The following is a 16,716-nucleotide window of genomic DNA, read 5'->3' on the forward strand; positions in this document are numbered from 1 at the left end:
AAAGGGGTCTGTGTTTCCTTCTGCAACATGCAGCATGTGCATGCAGATGAAGCCTTTGTTGGTGTGATGAACTTCATTTATTGCCCTTAGGCTGATAGAGCCAGTGAGAAGTGAATCTCGTGATTAAGACCATGACTGAATCTGCTATTAACATGAACAGTGTTTGAGCTAAGCTGAGCAGTAGGTTGTGTTTCAGTGAAAAGAGTGAATGTATTGATAATAACATATTTGGAGTCAGGTGGGTGCTGATCTTGTTCTTTGGGCTGCCTCTTGAGGCAGTTTGCCCACAGTGAGAGGTGGGCAAAGTAAAGTAAAAGGGTTTTCTGCCCCACTGCACTGTGCAGACTTATTTACTGCTTTTGGGCTTGGGGATTTTTTCAGTAATATAAAACATCCAACATTTTATGGATTATTTCAGGCATGTAAATAATCGTAAAGGATTTAGTCTTAAATATAAGGTTGATGTTTATCAATTGCACTTGGATGAAGATTTGCAGGACAGATAACCTGGTTAGGGTGGATTGGAGCAGGAGCCCTCAGCTTCACACCCTGAGAGCTGGGAAAAGGGGTATGAGGCAGCTTCTGTCATGCTTCTGGGCTTGCTGTGTGTAACAGGGCCTCTTCCTCTTGTATCTCTGCTTGCCTTAAAGCTTTAGCTCAGTTCTGCATGTAGGGAAGGTTACTAGGCATACAGACTTGGGAGCCCTTCACACCCTGACAGGTTCCATCAGTGATACAATTATTTCCCAGTCTCCTTTTCAGGACTGGCCATTTTTAGCCCTGCTCCATGCTGGACCCTGTGGGCTAAGCTTCATAGTCTGAATGTTGAGCCTTACTAGGGTTAAGTTTTAACCCCATTTTACTTCCATGATGGTGAAGCACCTCCTTACCCCTCCCAGCTCCCCAGATTGTGAAGCTGTGGGTGTCATACTGAGAACCTCTTCCTGACCGCAGGACCATGGGGCTAGAAAATGCCAGCTCACAACTGGAGAGTGAAGATTAGGGCAGCGAGTAGGAGCCAGCTGGCCCAGTTGTTGGAAATCTGAAGGACTGGAGGAGGGAGAGTCAAGACCCTTCCTTGCTGAGTGTGTGCTTGCACTTCCCCCTGCTTGCATTCCTGGGCACAGTGCCACATCTCCCGTGATCTTTTCAGCAGCCTTTTCCCCTCAAGTGGGTTAGAAGGGAGGGTGGGAACGTGTTGTGTCGTAAAGCTAGCCAAAGGCTCTGTCTGCTTTCCTGGGATTTCCCAGCTGTACTTCAGAGAAACATTGAATTAAGTCTTTCCAGCAAAGCAAAATCCATTATTAAAATACAAGTAGATAGATCTCACTCAATAACTTTGAAATACACAATTGCAAGTATTATGTGTAGAAGAGGTTCAGAAAGAAGAGGATGTTTGTTATTACAATGTTCTCTGGGTGAGCTATGCATGCTAGAGCTTTGCATGTGCTCATCTGAAAGAAACAAAACCCTGCTGATGTTCAGGGGTACCTACAATATTTAATTGCTTTGAAAATTGTAAATGATGTTTTACAGGTATAAAAGGCTCTTACTTAAAATACATTTCTCATTTTACAGGCAAAGTACCCTTTATTCATGTGGGAAATCAAGTAGTATCTGAACTTGGGCCCATAGTCCAGTTTGTAAAAGCCAAGGTAATAGTATGTTGTTTTTATCAATTAGTGAATAGCATGTTAATCCTGTTTAGCTTTGTGCTGATTTGGTGGTCTCTTCTGTAATGCTTCTTAAAAGAAAGATGTGCTGGAATAGGAGTTTGTTAAGGTGGAAATGTTTTTCTTTGTCATTTACTCAAATTCTGGAAGTAAATTCTATGCAGCATAGCTGTATACCAGTGCTGGTCTCTGGGACTGTTCTGTCCCTGGGTCGTGGAGCTCGTAAGCCCAGAGCTGACTGGTTTAGATCCTGAAATGTCAGATACCTGTCCAGATTTGCCTTCCCCTATATTTTAAAAACTACTGTATTTTCACTGAGCAGTTGGTAAAGCTGTATCATGGATATGAGTTTGGGTTTACTCCTTGCCACAGATACACACTAACGAGGAAGCTGTGTGCTCAAACTGTTTTCACCTATAACTGATGATAGGCTATATTTCTTGCAGATTAGCTATGTTATGTTATGTTATGATGATTTCTTTTTAATTCTTAAGGATGTGTGTAAAAATTGCATATGTAATTTGTTACTGAACTACGTAAGAGATCGGGTTCTGAGCCAAAGCTCATTGACTTAAGAAGTCCTTGGGTCAGGCATTGCTGAATATACCAATATCCTTTCTTCCATGTGTGTCTTTTTTTTTTTTTCCTCTTTTCCCCATTAGGGCCATTCTCTCAGTGATGGATTGGATGAAGTCCAGAAAGCCGAGATGAAAGCCTACATGGAATTAGTCAATAATATGCTCTTGACAGCAGAGGTACAGCAAACCATAGTAACTCCACATGCTTACATAAGTAACTATAGGCGAGAAAGCTTTAGGACGTTTTCCTATATTAGAAATACTTCTTGTTCTTAGATTAGGTTGTTAACTTTTGAGGAGAAAGGAGGCAGGAATAAATTATCTGTGTGCTATGGGTTGCTTGCTGAATGAAATGTTCTTGTAGACACAAGCCAAATGTATGATCTCCTCACCTAACTGAAGTGTGTCGTAGCAAAAGTAGTAACCAACTGGAAAATGCCAGTGGTTCCTGCGAACCCACCCAACCCACAGCTGGCCAGGCACCCTGCTATCACCTTCCACAGTGTATGTGCTCACGTGCCTAGTGGGAAGCTGGATTTGTGTCCATGGCCAATTAACATGATGAAAGTCCAGCATGGGAACAGTGTTGAAAATGCTGGGAACCTGCAGGTGGCAGGTGAGCCGAGGGCTGGTAACCTGTGCACTAAGTGAAGCTTGGGCAGTGGGAATGGGTCTATGGTTGTGGTTTGGATCTGGTATTGGTAGAGTAAGCACTAGGAACTGGGCTTTTGTCTTCCAGTTTTAAATTCTTTTCTACATTCAGAGGTCTAACAGAAGGAATGAAATGGACATTTAATCTAATATAGAAAAGAAAATTCTAGTTGTGAGAAATGATTGTCTCTGTATTCTCCTTTATTAAGAAGTTGTGGTAAGTGTTCTTTCTGTTCCTAGCTCTATCTCCAGTGGTGTGATGATGTTACAGTAGAGGAGGTGAGTGGTTCTGTGGCATTTATCATAATTAAAATTTAATGAGAAAACACTTTTGCTCACAATTGCAAGTCCCTACTCATAAATGAAACATTGAGGTTTATACCAGTAATGATACAGTCTTTTCACTTTAATTTCGCTTGCATATACATTTTAGGGAAGTTGTGTCATTACTGAAGGTAGCCAACTGCATAATAGATAGGGCTTTTGTATATGTTTCTGAAGCAATAGTTTTAAATGGTTGTGCTCTAAATTCTGCGCAAATAATTACAGCATATGACACAACTCCCTTTATCTTCTACAGCTCCCTTTCTGATAGAAATTTTTGAACATTAGCTGTTTTGTGCTTAGAGATATCTGTGTTTTCTTGTATGATAACACAGTACCTCTCTGTTTTTAAACAAAGATTACTCACCCAAGGTATGGCTCCCCTTACCCGTGGCCTCTTAACCGCATTTTGTCCTATCAGAAGCAATGGGAGGTAAGGCGAAAGATGAAAGCCATTGGATGGGCTGGGAAGACGCTTCAACAGGTCAGTATGAAAAGTGAAGCTTATTTCTTTACTATGTTTTCTTTTTCTTTTTTTTTTTTATTAGCAGCAATAAATCTTAAATTATGTGCAACCTGATGGGGTGGGAAGAAGTATGTTTTGCTATGAGCGTACATCTATGGAGATGTTAGTTTTTTAGACTATAGTCCTGAAAATAGGTTGTTAAGTTACAGCCCCCACTTCCTGTATGATGTTAATAGGCACACTTTGCAGGACTGCGGCTTCCCTTGTTAGAGGTCTGAAAAAAAACCCTCCACAAAGCAGTTTTGAGGTGCAAGTTAGTATCTTTAATTAAGCTAAGTTATAAATGTTATGGGAAGCACTTAATCAGAATTGCCTTATATCAAATGTTAGATTAAGTAACACTTAGCTACCTGCCTACTGTATAGGTCTGACTGATTTTAACAGCTTTTGATGTTACAACATTATATGTTCCATGTTCCCACAATCAGTGCAAATAGAGTAAGGAGGTTATTTTTTGCAGTGTTGGTATTTCCTGACAATACAGATTTCTTCTCTTTTGTGTCTTTTGATAGGTGCTTGAAGATGTAGATCAGTGTTGTCAGGCTCTCTCTCAGCGACTAGGAACACAACCATATTTCTTCAATAAGCAGTAAGTTACTGAAATATTACATACAGAAATGTGAGATACAGATATGTATCTATTCACACACACACGTATACATGGAAAACTCCTAGTTTATTTTAATGTTACATGATTAGTTGTGGAAATACGAATGTGTGACTGGAATATACGCGTGACATTCCAGAAATAAGTAATTAAAGGTCTTAAAAGAAAAGTTTCTGCAAGTTTCTGGTGCTTCTTTTTTTTTGTGGGTGGTGGGATTTTTCTTTCTTTTTTTTGTATTTATGGTTACTTTTGCTCCTGCTTGTCTTCTTTACCATTTACCACAACTTATGTAGGCTACAAATGTACACTGTTAGTTTCTCACTTAAAAATTATACATTTAAAGCCCTACTTGTATTTCTTGGATAATCTCTACTAGGAATGAATGTACATCGTGCTGTCCAGGACAGCTTGTCTTGTCCCTGTTAACACCGGGGCAGTTCTTAATGAACTAAATTAATGTGAGGGTGCCTGTGATTTTTAAGTTCTGGGGGAGAAGCTAGCCCTCTGTCAGTAAAGGATTGGTTGCAAGCAAAAGCTGAGGTTCGCATTCCCAGGGGAGAGAAAAGGAACAACTTGGTCTTCATGGATGTCCTCTGCTTTCACCAGTTTCTGCCAATTGCAAAACATTTTTTTTCCGCCCTTCCCTCCCCCCGATAATTCAATATTCTTGAAATGTTACGGATTCAGACATCATTGCATTAGTTCCATATTGTCTCCTGTGCATAGACTGGACTAGAACTGCTTGGGTCTGGATTTCAGTTAATGGTATTTGGATAGGTGGACGTCTTCAAAAGGCAGTATATTGTCTTGGTTGCTTTTCTGTGCATGTGAGTTTGCCCCTTAATCTCTTCCAAGTTGAAACTAGGTGGGTGGTATAAATTGAGTGGATACAGAAATATGCATTATAGAAGACAAGTTTGAATTGCATCTTCTCAAATAATTCTTGAACGTAGTATATACTAAATTTTCTTCCTGTATTTCTACAGAATTGTAGCTTGGGTATTTTGTTTTTGTTGTTTGTTAACCAGGTTTCAGTTACAACCAGTTTCAACCTTTAAGTTCTTTAGCACTCTGAAATACTACAAACAAATTGTGTGGTTTTTGTCCAGTATTTTTCAGTCTGTGACTTCTGGGAGCCTGTAGGAGGTAAATAAGAAAAGCAGCCTGTTGCTGACGTATTTAAGTTATTACACAAGGGTCCATATCTCCACTGGAAAGTTCTTAGTGATCCACAAATAGAAAGGCAAAAATTTGTCAGTTAGAAAACCCTTGTTCTGCTTACCTTGAACACTGGTATTGAACGACTTGAAGTTACAAATGTATTTTGAAAAAAAAGAGCGCACATGGGCTAGTTATATACAAAGGTCCAAGATGGCTATTCAGAAGGCTTATACTTAAGGTAGGACTGAAAGCATTCAATAGACAGCTGTTTCCCAAAATACCTGTTTTCTTCTGTGTAGTCCCCCTTCAAAAAAGAGATGTTGTCAGCTGCTGTCATCCTGGAGCTCCTTTTACTATTGGTTGAACAGTTCCTCACTATGTAAAAGCACAAAAAGACAAAAAGGGAATTGGGCATTTATGCTTCCCCCCCTTCTATATTTTTTTCCCTTTGTGAGATAATATTTGGGGCTTTTGGATATACACCTGCAGAAGAAAACCTCTTAAAATAGACATAATGATCATTTCCCCTTGTTACAGAACTGAAAGGTGGAGCATGATTTAAAGTTGGGTCAGTAACTCTGTCCAATTTTAAAAGTGTTATTTCCACATTTTGAAAGCAAAGAATGATGCCATAGTGAGAACAAGCAGTATACTTTTATGCTGTATGCACAGTTTTAATGTATTTGGTAAGCTCAGTGTTGCCTGATTCTTTACCAATTCTTAGATTGTGTAGCCATCAAAAAGTTATTCAGAACAGCAGGGTTTCTCTTGAGGACTTGCCTTCCAAAATACCTGTTCTTTTTTTGTGTTTGTTTTTACAGACCAACTGAATTAGATGCTCTGGTATTCGGACATCTGTTCACAATCCTTACTACTCAACTAACCACTGATGAACTCTCTGAAAAAGTAAAACACTACAGTAACCTCACAGCCTTCTGTCGACGAATAGAGCAGCAGTACTTTGAGGGTAATGATAAAGAGAGCTCCTCAACTGCTGCAGCCCGATCTGCTAAGAAGTCCTTACTGAAATAAGCATGTTGTTTGGCAGCTGTGTGAATTGCATTTCAGTTTTGGGGTTTGTTGTTCAATGGATTGATTTTGAGAATGGAAATGTGTGTTAGCTTTTTAAAGCTGCCAAATCATTCTGGAGCAAGAAAAACCTCTAAATGCGGGTTTTGTGTTGTAGAATATGCTGTGCACATTTAACCTGAAACAACTGTGTGGGCACTTCCATTTTAGAAACCTGTTTGCCACTTACCCTAAAGTGACCTCGGAAAATGTTGTATCTGTATTAAAAAAAAATAAAATACTTCAAAAAGTTTCTCTCTCATCTTTTCAAATACCTTTCTTACGAAGTTTTATGTCTATGTAGTTAATGAGTGGGATCCTACTGGCAGGAAGATCCTGTTGTTACCTAGTAGACTACAGTAAACTAGTTAGAATTACTAAGATGGGAATGAAAGGACTCTTAAAGATCTTAAATTTGTCTGCCTCAGCCAAAATTCATTCAGAAATTGGGTGAAAAAAATGTCTTGGAGCTCTGGAGCACACAAGTGATGTGATTTTATTCAGTCAGTTCTTACTTTGTGTCAAAAGTAGCTCCTGGCTGTAATTACTACTTCTTATGTGTGTCCTGTTTCTGCTTTTATTTCTTGTTCATCTTTGGATTTACATTTTTCTTTCTTTCCTGTGATCTCCCAGTTTTAATCCTCAGCTTGTCTTGCTCTAAGAAATGAATTTGCTGGGTAAGATCTGTCTCACTGTTCCGATTTCCAGTATGTTAATGTTGCTTCTGAACTTTGAAGTACTTGCTGAGGTGGTTCTCTTAGCAAAAGCACTTTGTACGAGCCTGTGGGTGGCATGTCTTGGTCCCTCTGTCTCCATGTTATCCTATGGTACATATAGGCACAATAATGAACAGTAAACAAAGAAATATAATTGTGGTGCTCCAAGACCCCTGGCAATGTGGAACTTTTCAAGAGAGATGTCCTGTGTGTAGGCAAGGACTTGATCTGACTAGTATTTCTTTGAATGCATTAAGTGGTAATTTTCTGTTCTGCTTTGTCAGTTGTCCTTGATGCTTTTTCCCAAAGCACCAACCACCCCAGGAATGTGCCGGTGGCAAAAACAGCCCTTGTGAAGTCCTAGGCACAACTGGGAACCAGCTCAGGCTGTTTGGCTAGTTGGAACTGCTGAGTTTTCTTACTATGAAATATATTCTTTTGACTGTAGTACTCTATGTCAGAATACTTAACAGCTTGAACTGGTTATGCAGTGGTCATGAGATTTTTGGCCATTTACTTCTGTCCTAAAATCTGAACAGAAAGCAGCTGTGTATCTTGGGCTGGCTGAGTCTCCCTTGACTGTGCCTCATGAACCATTACTGCTTACCATATCCTTACTGCAGGGGACCACTTGTCAGCTCAACGGGAAAATGGAGCTGAATTCTTACTTCTTTTCATCAATTTTCATTAAAAAAAAAAATAAAATCAATTACTGCTTTTTGTTGCAGAATTCCTACTGGAGTCAAATTCACATAAGCATCAAAGTGTAAGAGGGTCTTTGCCTTTTATCAAATCACTCTTGCCAGGAGAAGAAAACTGCGCTTGTCCTGCATTTCAGTCTTAAAATTTCACTTGTGTATGTTGAATACCTCTTCAAACTAAACCCCATTAACTTTTGACTGCTTATTGATAATTTCTGCCCTCAAAGTGGTCTGTAGCTATGAACCCAGCTATTTCTGTTGAACCTGCTTTTCTACACTAATGCAACTTTTGGAAAAACTGGAAAAGAATTTGTTGTGGCTTTTCTTCTTAGTTTGGGAAAAATATAATGATATACACTACTTTGAGAGAACATTCTCTAATAATTTCTAAAGCTAGCAATGCCATGGTGGTGGGGAAATCCTGTGTGAAAGCTGAAGTATCTTAATCCAGAGCAATTAAACTTGCCTTTTACCTCCTGCTGTTTCCAGAGGACCATTCATGAGTACATTTATAACCTAGATTCTGTAGTTTTGGCAGTTGTTCTTTTACCAGTAGGCAGAACTCCAGGAGTAGTTTACTCACTGGATTTCTAAACCCACCTATGCACAGGTATTAACTTACATGCAGTCTGAAAAAGGGCAGATGGGGATGTATTCCTCTTCTTTTCAGGCTGTAGTGGCCATGAGCTGCCTTGTAACCTTTTTTTAGCAATTGCTTTAGAACAGCATTGAATTAAACCATGCTTTTATATTTTGGCAAGGCTTCCTTGAGGCAGAGCGAGCTCTGGTAATACAACATTTTGAATGTTGAACAGCTCATTATTGCAAATGTTGTTTGGTAACATAGAGCAAGCTTTGTAGCTTCAGAGGATAAAAAAATCCCACTGAGGTAGCCATATGCATTAACCCACTTTGAATGTCTCATCTAATATATACACTCAAATGCTGTGGAAGTGGTTTGGCAAAAGACAGATACTCATCTGTTACAAACAAATTTTGTGTAAATCCACCTGAGCTGCTCAGACTGCACTTAAGGATACAGAGACAGGCAAATTACTGGCATTTTCAATATTGAAGTGTTGGGACAAGCAGAGACTGAGCTCTGGAAGCTAAACTGAATAGTTTCTGAAAGTTTAACCACCCCTTGTTCCTTGTGTGTGACTTTGATAACTTAATTAGTAAAACAAAATTAAATGGGGAAAAAACATTCCTTACTTCCTTGGCTGAAGAGCATACTTTATGTGGCGTGTTTGCCACAGGCTGCACCTCATTCTAAGCAATACCTAAACTTAAAACTACATGGAAAATCTTGGCTTTGCTACCAGTGTTGAAAATAGCTATTAAAATCCTAGCTGAAGGAGGTACTTTGTACTTCATAAATACAAAAAAGCATTATGCTTTTTTTAAATGACACTGCTAGCATGACTAGTGCTACAGAGCAGACTTGAGCTTGGAAGTGCAAGGGCCAAAGCTTGTACTCCAGGCTATAACTCCAGTAAGCTGCAATCCTACACAAGACACGAGTGCTGAAAGGACACAGATGCTGATTGCCCCAAAATGCTGTGAATAAACTGGTGAAGAAATCAGCTGAAACTTCTGAAGTTTCCCAAAATTAAGAAAAGAAGTAGATTTCTAACAGAAAGAATGGCAGGAGCAGCTGCACCATGGCTTAACATACATCCTCTGAGTATGCCCCACCAGGAACTAGGGGAGTCACTCAACCAAAACAGTACAGAGAGTCCTAAAAGTGCTCAAAACTACAAGTGGATGGACATTACTGAGTCTGAACAAAGTATAAATCACTTGCCCCTTGTGGTTTGCTTCTCTCAGTCTTTTGTTTCACATAACAGTAGTTTCATAGGGTTGAGCTAAATGTTAGTTGGAAAGTAGCAGACACTTTCCTTGCCTGATGGAACTAAAACAATTGGGAAAGTCCTGGTGAACACAGAGCTACTCCTCCACTCCTAAAATGCTTCTTTGGGGTTCTGGAAGAGACTGATCCCACTCAGCACAGTTACCTGGTTGTGTCCTTGCTGCATTTTGGTGTCCGGGTCCTAGCTGAAACACACATGGTGCCTGTTCAGATGTGGAGGTCTCATTGTCCTGACCAGCACAGCAGTGTATGCATGGCTAAACTGTAGATCCTGCATACCCTGCAGCATGGCATATACAGCACAGAAAATGGAGCAACATCTTGCTCCACCACAGGCTGTAACAAACTAGCTTGGATTTGAAAAGGGCCGGGATTTCAGCCACAGGCTAATTTATAGTTCATTGTTTCCAGCTGATGGCCCTCCCTGAGCACCTGGTTTTCTGTCCCTCTGCAGAAAGCTCTCTGACTGGGGAGTCTCTGATGCTACATTGTATGATGAGATTTCAAGACATGTGAAGGAGCTTTGGTGGTAGCAGCTTTTGCTAGGACCTATCACTCTTCACGTATCAGTAAAACATATAATACTGAGTGGTGTTAATGAGATTCTAATCTGCTATTTTTCTCTGCCTTTTATTTTGTTTCTCCTCCTTCTCCCCAAGGAAAGAAAAAAACCTGGCAATCTCCTGCCTCTTAGATGTACTTCAAGCTCAGTGTTGTGGTAAAAAAGGAGCCTAGCAGAGCCCTGCACATGGAGAACGCTGCTGAGCTGCACTTAATGATGCCTCTTAGGATCAGCTGTGCTGCTAGAAAACACTTCATTTCCTGTGGCTTTCTTTCTTTATAAGCAAAGTGCAGCTCCAATGGCTCTCCCAACAATTAGCACCCACTTGTTCTGCAGGTTTGAAGTTTTTTGCATTAGTCAGGTTGAGAAATTCATGGTATTAATCATGACTGAAGTTGTTATTTATCACCTGCTGGGTGAGAAATAATAATTTTGGCACTACTGGGGCAGCAGGCCAGAAGTACCAAATTAAGTAAAACATCTAAACACTAGCAAGGATCATTTCTCTGATTAATGAATTGTTACAAAGAAAAAGTGCTACTCGTTATCTGATCTTAGGATAAAAGTGGGAGTTGGAGGTAGGAAGCATTAGCAAAGTCAGGCTGTACCCTGGTGTAGTTTGGAACTTTCCTGGCTGATCTCTCTTCTGTCGTTCACTAACTGCGAACATGCACCCATCTGCGTTGCAGGGTTGCGGTACTTGGCTCACACACCCAATGCCAGCTTCTTAAAGTAGTATTTGGCAGGGAGCTCAAGGCCTGTTGTGTAATCGCCTCGAAAGAACTGTTGAAATGACTTTAACCTTCTAGGGCTTGTCCAGGCTGGAAGTTTTGCCATAGGAACAGTTGCCAGCCTGGCAAAATACCACTGTCTGAAGGCAGTAATGGTGCAGGAAACAAAACCAGTGACACCAACAGAATTGTATTTACGCCCAGGTAAGTGTATCCATACTGGGGCTGTCAGTCACCTATGGGATTAAAAGAGCCCACAGATTCCAGCTGCGTGATCAGAAACATTTCACATGTAAATACAAAAAGGGTTGGCCTATACAGAAGTGGTTACATTGAGATAAGGCCTGTGTGTGCTGCTACAACCCTAAGCTACCATGTCACCATGACATATCACATCGTCTCCCTGCAAGACCATTGCGGGGAGCTGAGGACCTGACCTCATAGCAATACCCACAGAAAGGCTATTTTCTGTGTTCATAAATAAGATGTAAAAACTGACTGTTAGCCTTGAATTGGTTGAAGAACCCAGCCTGCAAAAGAAGTGCCACAGTGAAACTTCAAGGGTAATTCTGTTTGCTTGTTGAAAACACAAGAAAAAAGTACAATTTTGACCAGGTTTTCTTGACTTCAAAGCTCTCTTCAGTGGCTGGCCACGCCATTCTCTCACTGCTAAGATCAACAGTTTTTGTCACCGATACACAGGATTATTGCCCGAGATTATCTTGTGAAAATTATCTTGTGAAAATTATCTCAGATGTTATCTCTTGGGCTGTTACATTAACAGCTGCCCACTTTCTTTTCTTGTCAAGACAATAAAAACTTCCCTTTAGGTCCACTGCTGTTTCTAGCCTGATTCCTGCAAATTCCTTTGCAGTTTTTATTGGCTCCTTTCCTTAGAAGTGTGTAGCATCTTGATCTACAATGCCTTCTAGCCAAAAAGTGTATAGCTGAGATTGCCGACTATCTGCATGATCTTTTTCATTTGCAGTTTTAAGTCTGTGTTGTGGCATGTTTAAGGAACCAGTTGATGAAGATGAGCAATTTGGGGCATTATGGGAAGGGTACGTTTTTATCTACTTAAATAAACTTCTCTCCAGCATATTTTTTGTAGGTTATAACATTTTGTAGAAGGCAGGCAGGCTGCTGGGGGGGCGTGTGTGTGTAAACATCACATACCTGACTTTGACATGTGTATTGCGTACAAACGTTGAGTGCAAAGGTCTTGCTTTTATGCCAAAGCACACTTGTAGCAAAACCTAAACACACCACTGTGGAAAATGCTACCTGTCATCTGATGGAAATGGTTTTGACACACAGCGGACAGCTCCTGCAGACCTGTTTCTATGGAGGCGCTTTCATTTGGTTCAGTGCATCTTCCTGGGGCCTGTCCTGCTGCCCCTTCTCTCTGACATCTATTTGTGATCCCCCTGCTTTTGCTGCTGCTTCAGGCTTTTCCTGCACCGGGGAAAGGAGGGTCATCCTTAGGAAAGGTTTTCATGCCTGTGGACTGTATTCCTCCCTCTGATTTGAAAGAGATTCCTTGTGCCAGTAAAATCACTCCAGCGTGAACAGAGAAACCAGCAAGCTTTCTAGGAGTTGTTTAGGCAGACAGCAACATCCTGCAAGCCTTCTGCTCTGTGTATCTATAGCGAGTCCAAATGCTACTGCCACAGGAAACACATGGTGTTTCCATGAATGATGATGCTGAAAATCTGCTTTTCTAAGTTACTAATCACAAACAATTCCAATGAAAGGTAATTTGTGTTACTTTTTAAACAAGGTCCGACAAAATTCAACATTGGAAAAATGGAAAGTAAGATCAAAACTCATTTGGATAATGCGGTTTTCTCCAATTTGTTTGGGATTTTGGTATTATAATACTAAGAAATTATCAATGTAGTCATAAACTGTAATTTACTGAGAAGCAGGCCCTGAAAAGCTTGGAAGCGCAAGGAACAGAATCCTCACTCCCGAGGGGGTTAAAACTGCAAAATGCTTAAACGAAGCTTCCAAAAGAGGGTAAAACTGATAGTGAGAAGAGAATGGCATTGCCTTTCAATCCTTAAATCAGCTCAGTGAGTTCCTCAGTATATCGTCCTCCTCACTGCAGCGAATTGGAGCCATCTCTTGCACCAAAGCCAACAGAAATTGTTTGATGCATCCCATTTGAAACGTCATTGATCTGTAATTGAACGAGTGATTTCTAGCCAAAGATTACAAAATACTTGGCAAACTTCTCCAAGTGGGTGAGTCAGAGAGAAAAACCTGCCTGACAGAAGAGCAAGTCAAGCTACAGCAGTTGCAAGTAATTTGTCCCAAATGTGAACAGGACAAAATCTAGAGCAGGAGGCTGGGTCGCCAGCTCCATGCTCCAACCACCACACTGCATTCTTTGATGCTTTTTTAACCACAACAGCCTCTAAAAATCACCCTTTCAAAGGCATTTCTTGGTAGTAATAAATGAACCATCCAAACCTAAATAAAGAACCCAGCAGTTGAGATTATGCAATTTAACAAATAGAAATGATTAAGATTGCCTTGTCCTCTGCTTATTTCCAAAAGAATAAAGCCCAGGTCATTTGTAAAGCCTTTCCCCTTCCCCTCTCCTTTGCAGCCCCTTGGGAGTTACCCAGGAGACAGCACCACTTTCCTCTGCTTCCCCATCTTTAAAATATATTCATTCCAGTTTTCAAATTGCTATTTTGTAGTGCTAAATCTTTACCCGCACTAATTTCTCCAGGTCAGAATCTCACCCTGATTTGAACAAAATCTGGAGTCAAATATTCACATCAGAATGCTTTTGCCTTGCTGTGTGTCAGATGCCATCTCCCTGCAAATGTTTCACACACCTTGGAGTGCAGCTTGTGGAACTGATGAGGTGAAGAGCACTGCAGAGCAGCTCTGTGCTGGTAATCACAGGATTGAAGAAACACATACATCATCTGCCACATAGGTTGGCATTTCAAGTAAAAAACCTTCACAATGTGTAAGATGTTGGACAAATGATGGCCATATGCATGTTTGTCTCTGCGCAGATGTCTTTGCATTCTCAGCTAGGAAAAAGCTGAGGTAGGCTTTTTTTTGCCAACAGTTTAATATTAGTGACACAGTTTATGTCCTCCGCAAAAACAATAATGGAGGATAAGGTGACATAAATTATTTGCAAATCGTTTGACATATGCAGGGCATTGTCCTTGCAATAATCACCATCAGTCTGTCAGTTTAAGATATGAACCGTGCCACTGCCATTTTATATCATTGTGTTAAGCTTTCACATGTTGTAATTTTACAGATTTGTTCTTTGGAGAACGCTGCAACACAAATCAAGTCGTATTATGTTTAGTCATACGCCGTGTGGAGCACCTCCCTGCAATTAGGGGCGCAGGGAGATGAGGAGCAAACAAACAGTCCTAGATAAGAAGCAGCTCCTCAAAAGTTAGGATATTTCCTAGATACCATTACTCAGCTTTCATGGTCATTATTCAAGGCAAGAGGAATTATTTAAATTCATGCTAACATCAGTTGCTGGCTGCACGAACAAAGTGAGCACTGGAAAGCACCATACTGACAGATTAATTTAAAACACCCTTGTCTGTTTTGTTTCTCTATAACAGTCAGGCAGAACATTTGATTCTTATGAATAATGTGGGGTTTTCTAAAGTAAATATACAGTTTTCTTTTCAGCTCACAAAAGATCCCTTCAAGACCCGATAGGTGCCTGTAGTATTAACCCTGCTGTCCCATAGACACACAGAATGGTTCTGGAATAACAATGAACTCAGCATTGTCTCTTTTATTCCAGGCAATTTAATTCCCGTGTTATAGCTTAAAAAAAAAGCCTGAACTGCCTATTTTTTAGTTTTTTTTTTTTTTTTAATTTGAATCGCAGGTTACTGTGGGAGTCATTCACAAGTACATTGTATGTGTATTCAGTGCCAGGTACTTTACATAAACTGTTTGAGAAATGCATTAGTCTGCAAGTGTATTTAATTGGTAAAGGAATCAGTAGGAAATACTGCAATATACATTCTGGAGAATCACTTTTCAGAGACTTTTAACTGTATTTTGAATACAGAAACATTATTTGTTTTCCCCTGGGAAAGTTCCCCACATTCAGTTGTCAGCAGAACAGAATCTTTCTGCTTCCAGTGAGCCCTTAAACTAGAAAGATTTATTGCACTTACACCCTTGAAAGAACATATCTTTTTCTTTGAAGGCAGCCATTATCACCATCCCATTTTATATCTTTTCTGATAAGTGCAGGCAGTAAAGCAGATAAACTCCTTGCATACCAATTAAAGACACATACACACTAAGACACTGTATACTATCAGAGATGCTCAGAGTAATATTCTTCCTAGCACAGTAGATATATCTAAGGAGTTTGACTTTTATTATTCTCAGCTTTACACCTCTGACATTTCTAAAACCAGGGAGGAAATTAATGAATTCTCACCCAAGACTCCATTGTCTAATCTTGCCCCAGTGCTCATGAATTATGGAAAATGACAGATCAGCTGATGACGTACAACAGGCTATTTTAAAACAACCCTTTCTAACAAAACCCGGACCATGAAATGCTCACCACTGAATTTCATGCCATCACCTGACAAAACATTGGCCTCTTGCTAATTGAGACCTTAAATAACTGTCTCGCTTCCTCGCATAGAAGACGTTGTGCTCATGTTTTATGCACAAATGGTATGAAAGCCAGACTGCTGAACCTCAGAAAGCCTCTATTTTTTATTCTCAGATAGGATGCTGAAGTGCAGACCTAGCTCCATTTTGAGATTGAGCTCAATAACTTTTTAAGGTTTGTAAACACAACCTCTTCCACCTACCTGTGTAACTACTTATTCTTCTAGTACATTTTCCCAGGCAGATAAAAGGTCTCAGCTCATCCTCAATGGTGAGACCAAGAGGATTTTTATGAGAAGGGCCCACTCAGCTGAGATAATTTCAAGGATCTGGCTTTAACAACTGAGCCTTAGCAGCAGCTGTGCAAGCCCAAGGGTTGTTTGACCCATAATGCTTGGGCAGCCTATGAAGCCTTTGGCTAGGACATCTCCCATACCTTCTCTGTCCCAGTTAGTGTGCAAATTCAGTGGGCTAGGAGCCACCCTGGTGCATTTCTTTCCCAATAAATAAAAGCCCCTGAGCACTACCAAAGGCAGTAATGCCAGTGAGGGTCTGCCCTGCTCTCCCCTCACAGCTGGGACCACTGAAAGCTTTAACCTGCTCCCCAACAACCCCACAACCAAGAAGTCCCACACACCCACCTCCTTTCTTCTTCTGCACTCCAATTTAAGATATTTTAGTATATTTACTCACAACATTATTGTCAGGTGGACAATCAGCTGTGTGCAGTGTTATCTGTGAACTTATTTTTACCTCTCCAAGAATCTCACCCAGGGTTTTTCCTGAAGCACAGCATCTGAGCACATCAGTGACTGCCTTGTGTACAGTGGCTGAGATACCAGTTTTCTGTCAGGGTTCCCTTTAGATAAGAAACTATGGAAAGCCATACATCTCATTCAAAACACCT

At 40.4% G+C, this 16,716-nt stretch overlaps 1 protein-coding gene and 1 long non-coding RNA gene across 3 annotated transcripts in view; one reads left to right on the forward strand and one right to left on the reverse strand.

Annotated features, from left to right (window-relative positions):
- The window catches only part of MTX2 (metaxin 2), a 37,115-nt gene extending 30,274 nt beyond the window's left edge, over positions 1 to 6,841 (forward strand). For both annotated transcript variants that reach the window (XM_061454217.1, XM_061454226.1), the window contains 6 exons: positions 1,579 to 1,655; positions 2,336 to 2,428; positions 3,143 to 3,181; positions 3,585 to 3,710; positions 4,265 to 4,341; positions 6,342 to 6,841. In XM_061454217.1, the coding sequence (XP_061310201.1) occupies positions 1,579 to 1,655; positions 2,336 to 2,428; positions 3,143 to 3,181; positions 3,585 to 3,710; positions 4,265 to 4,341; positions 6,342 to 6,552 (623 nt within the window). In that variant the 3' untranslated portion in view covers positions 6,553 to 6,841. The remainder of the gene's footprint in view (positions 1 to 1,578; positions 1,656 to 2,335; positions 2,429 to 3,142; positions 3,182 to 3,584; positions 3,711 to 4,264; positions 4,342 to 6,341) is intronic.
- A 6,230-nt stretch (positions 6,842 to 13,071) lies between these two features.
- LOC133266732 (uncharacterized) lies at positions 13,072 to 16,149 on the reverse strand. The gene is made up of 2 exons (XR_009742502.1): positions 16,013 to 16,149; positions 13,072 to 13,353 (listed from the first exon to the last, which is right to left on the reverse strand). It is a non-coding gene; the product is annotated as an uncharacterized LOC133266732 (long non-coding RNA).
- Positions 16,150 to 16,716: the final 567 nt, after the last annotated feature.

Source organism: Pezoporus flaviventris, unplaced genomic scaffold (assembly GCF_033815535.1).
Source record: "Pezoporus flaviventris isolate CSIRO_AGI_PZ_B2104156 unplaced genomic scaffold, CSIRO_AGI_Pfla_v1 ptg000001l, whole genome shotgun sequence".
Classification (NCBI taxonomy): domain Eukaryota; kingdom Metazoa; phylum Chordata; class Aves; order Psittaciformes; family Psittacidae; genus Pezoporus; species Pezoporus flaviventris.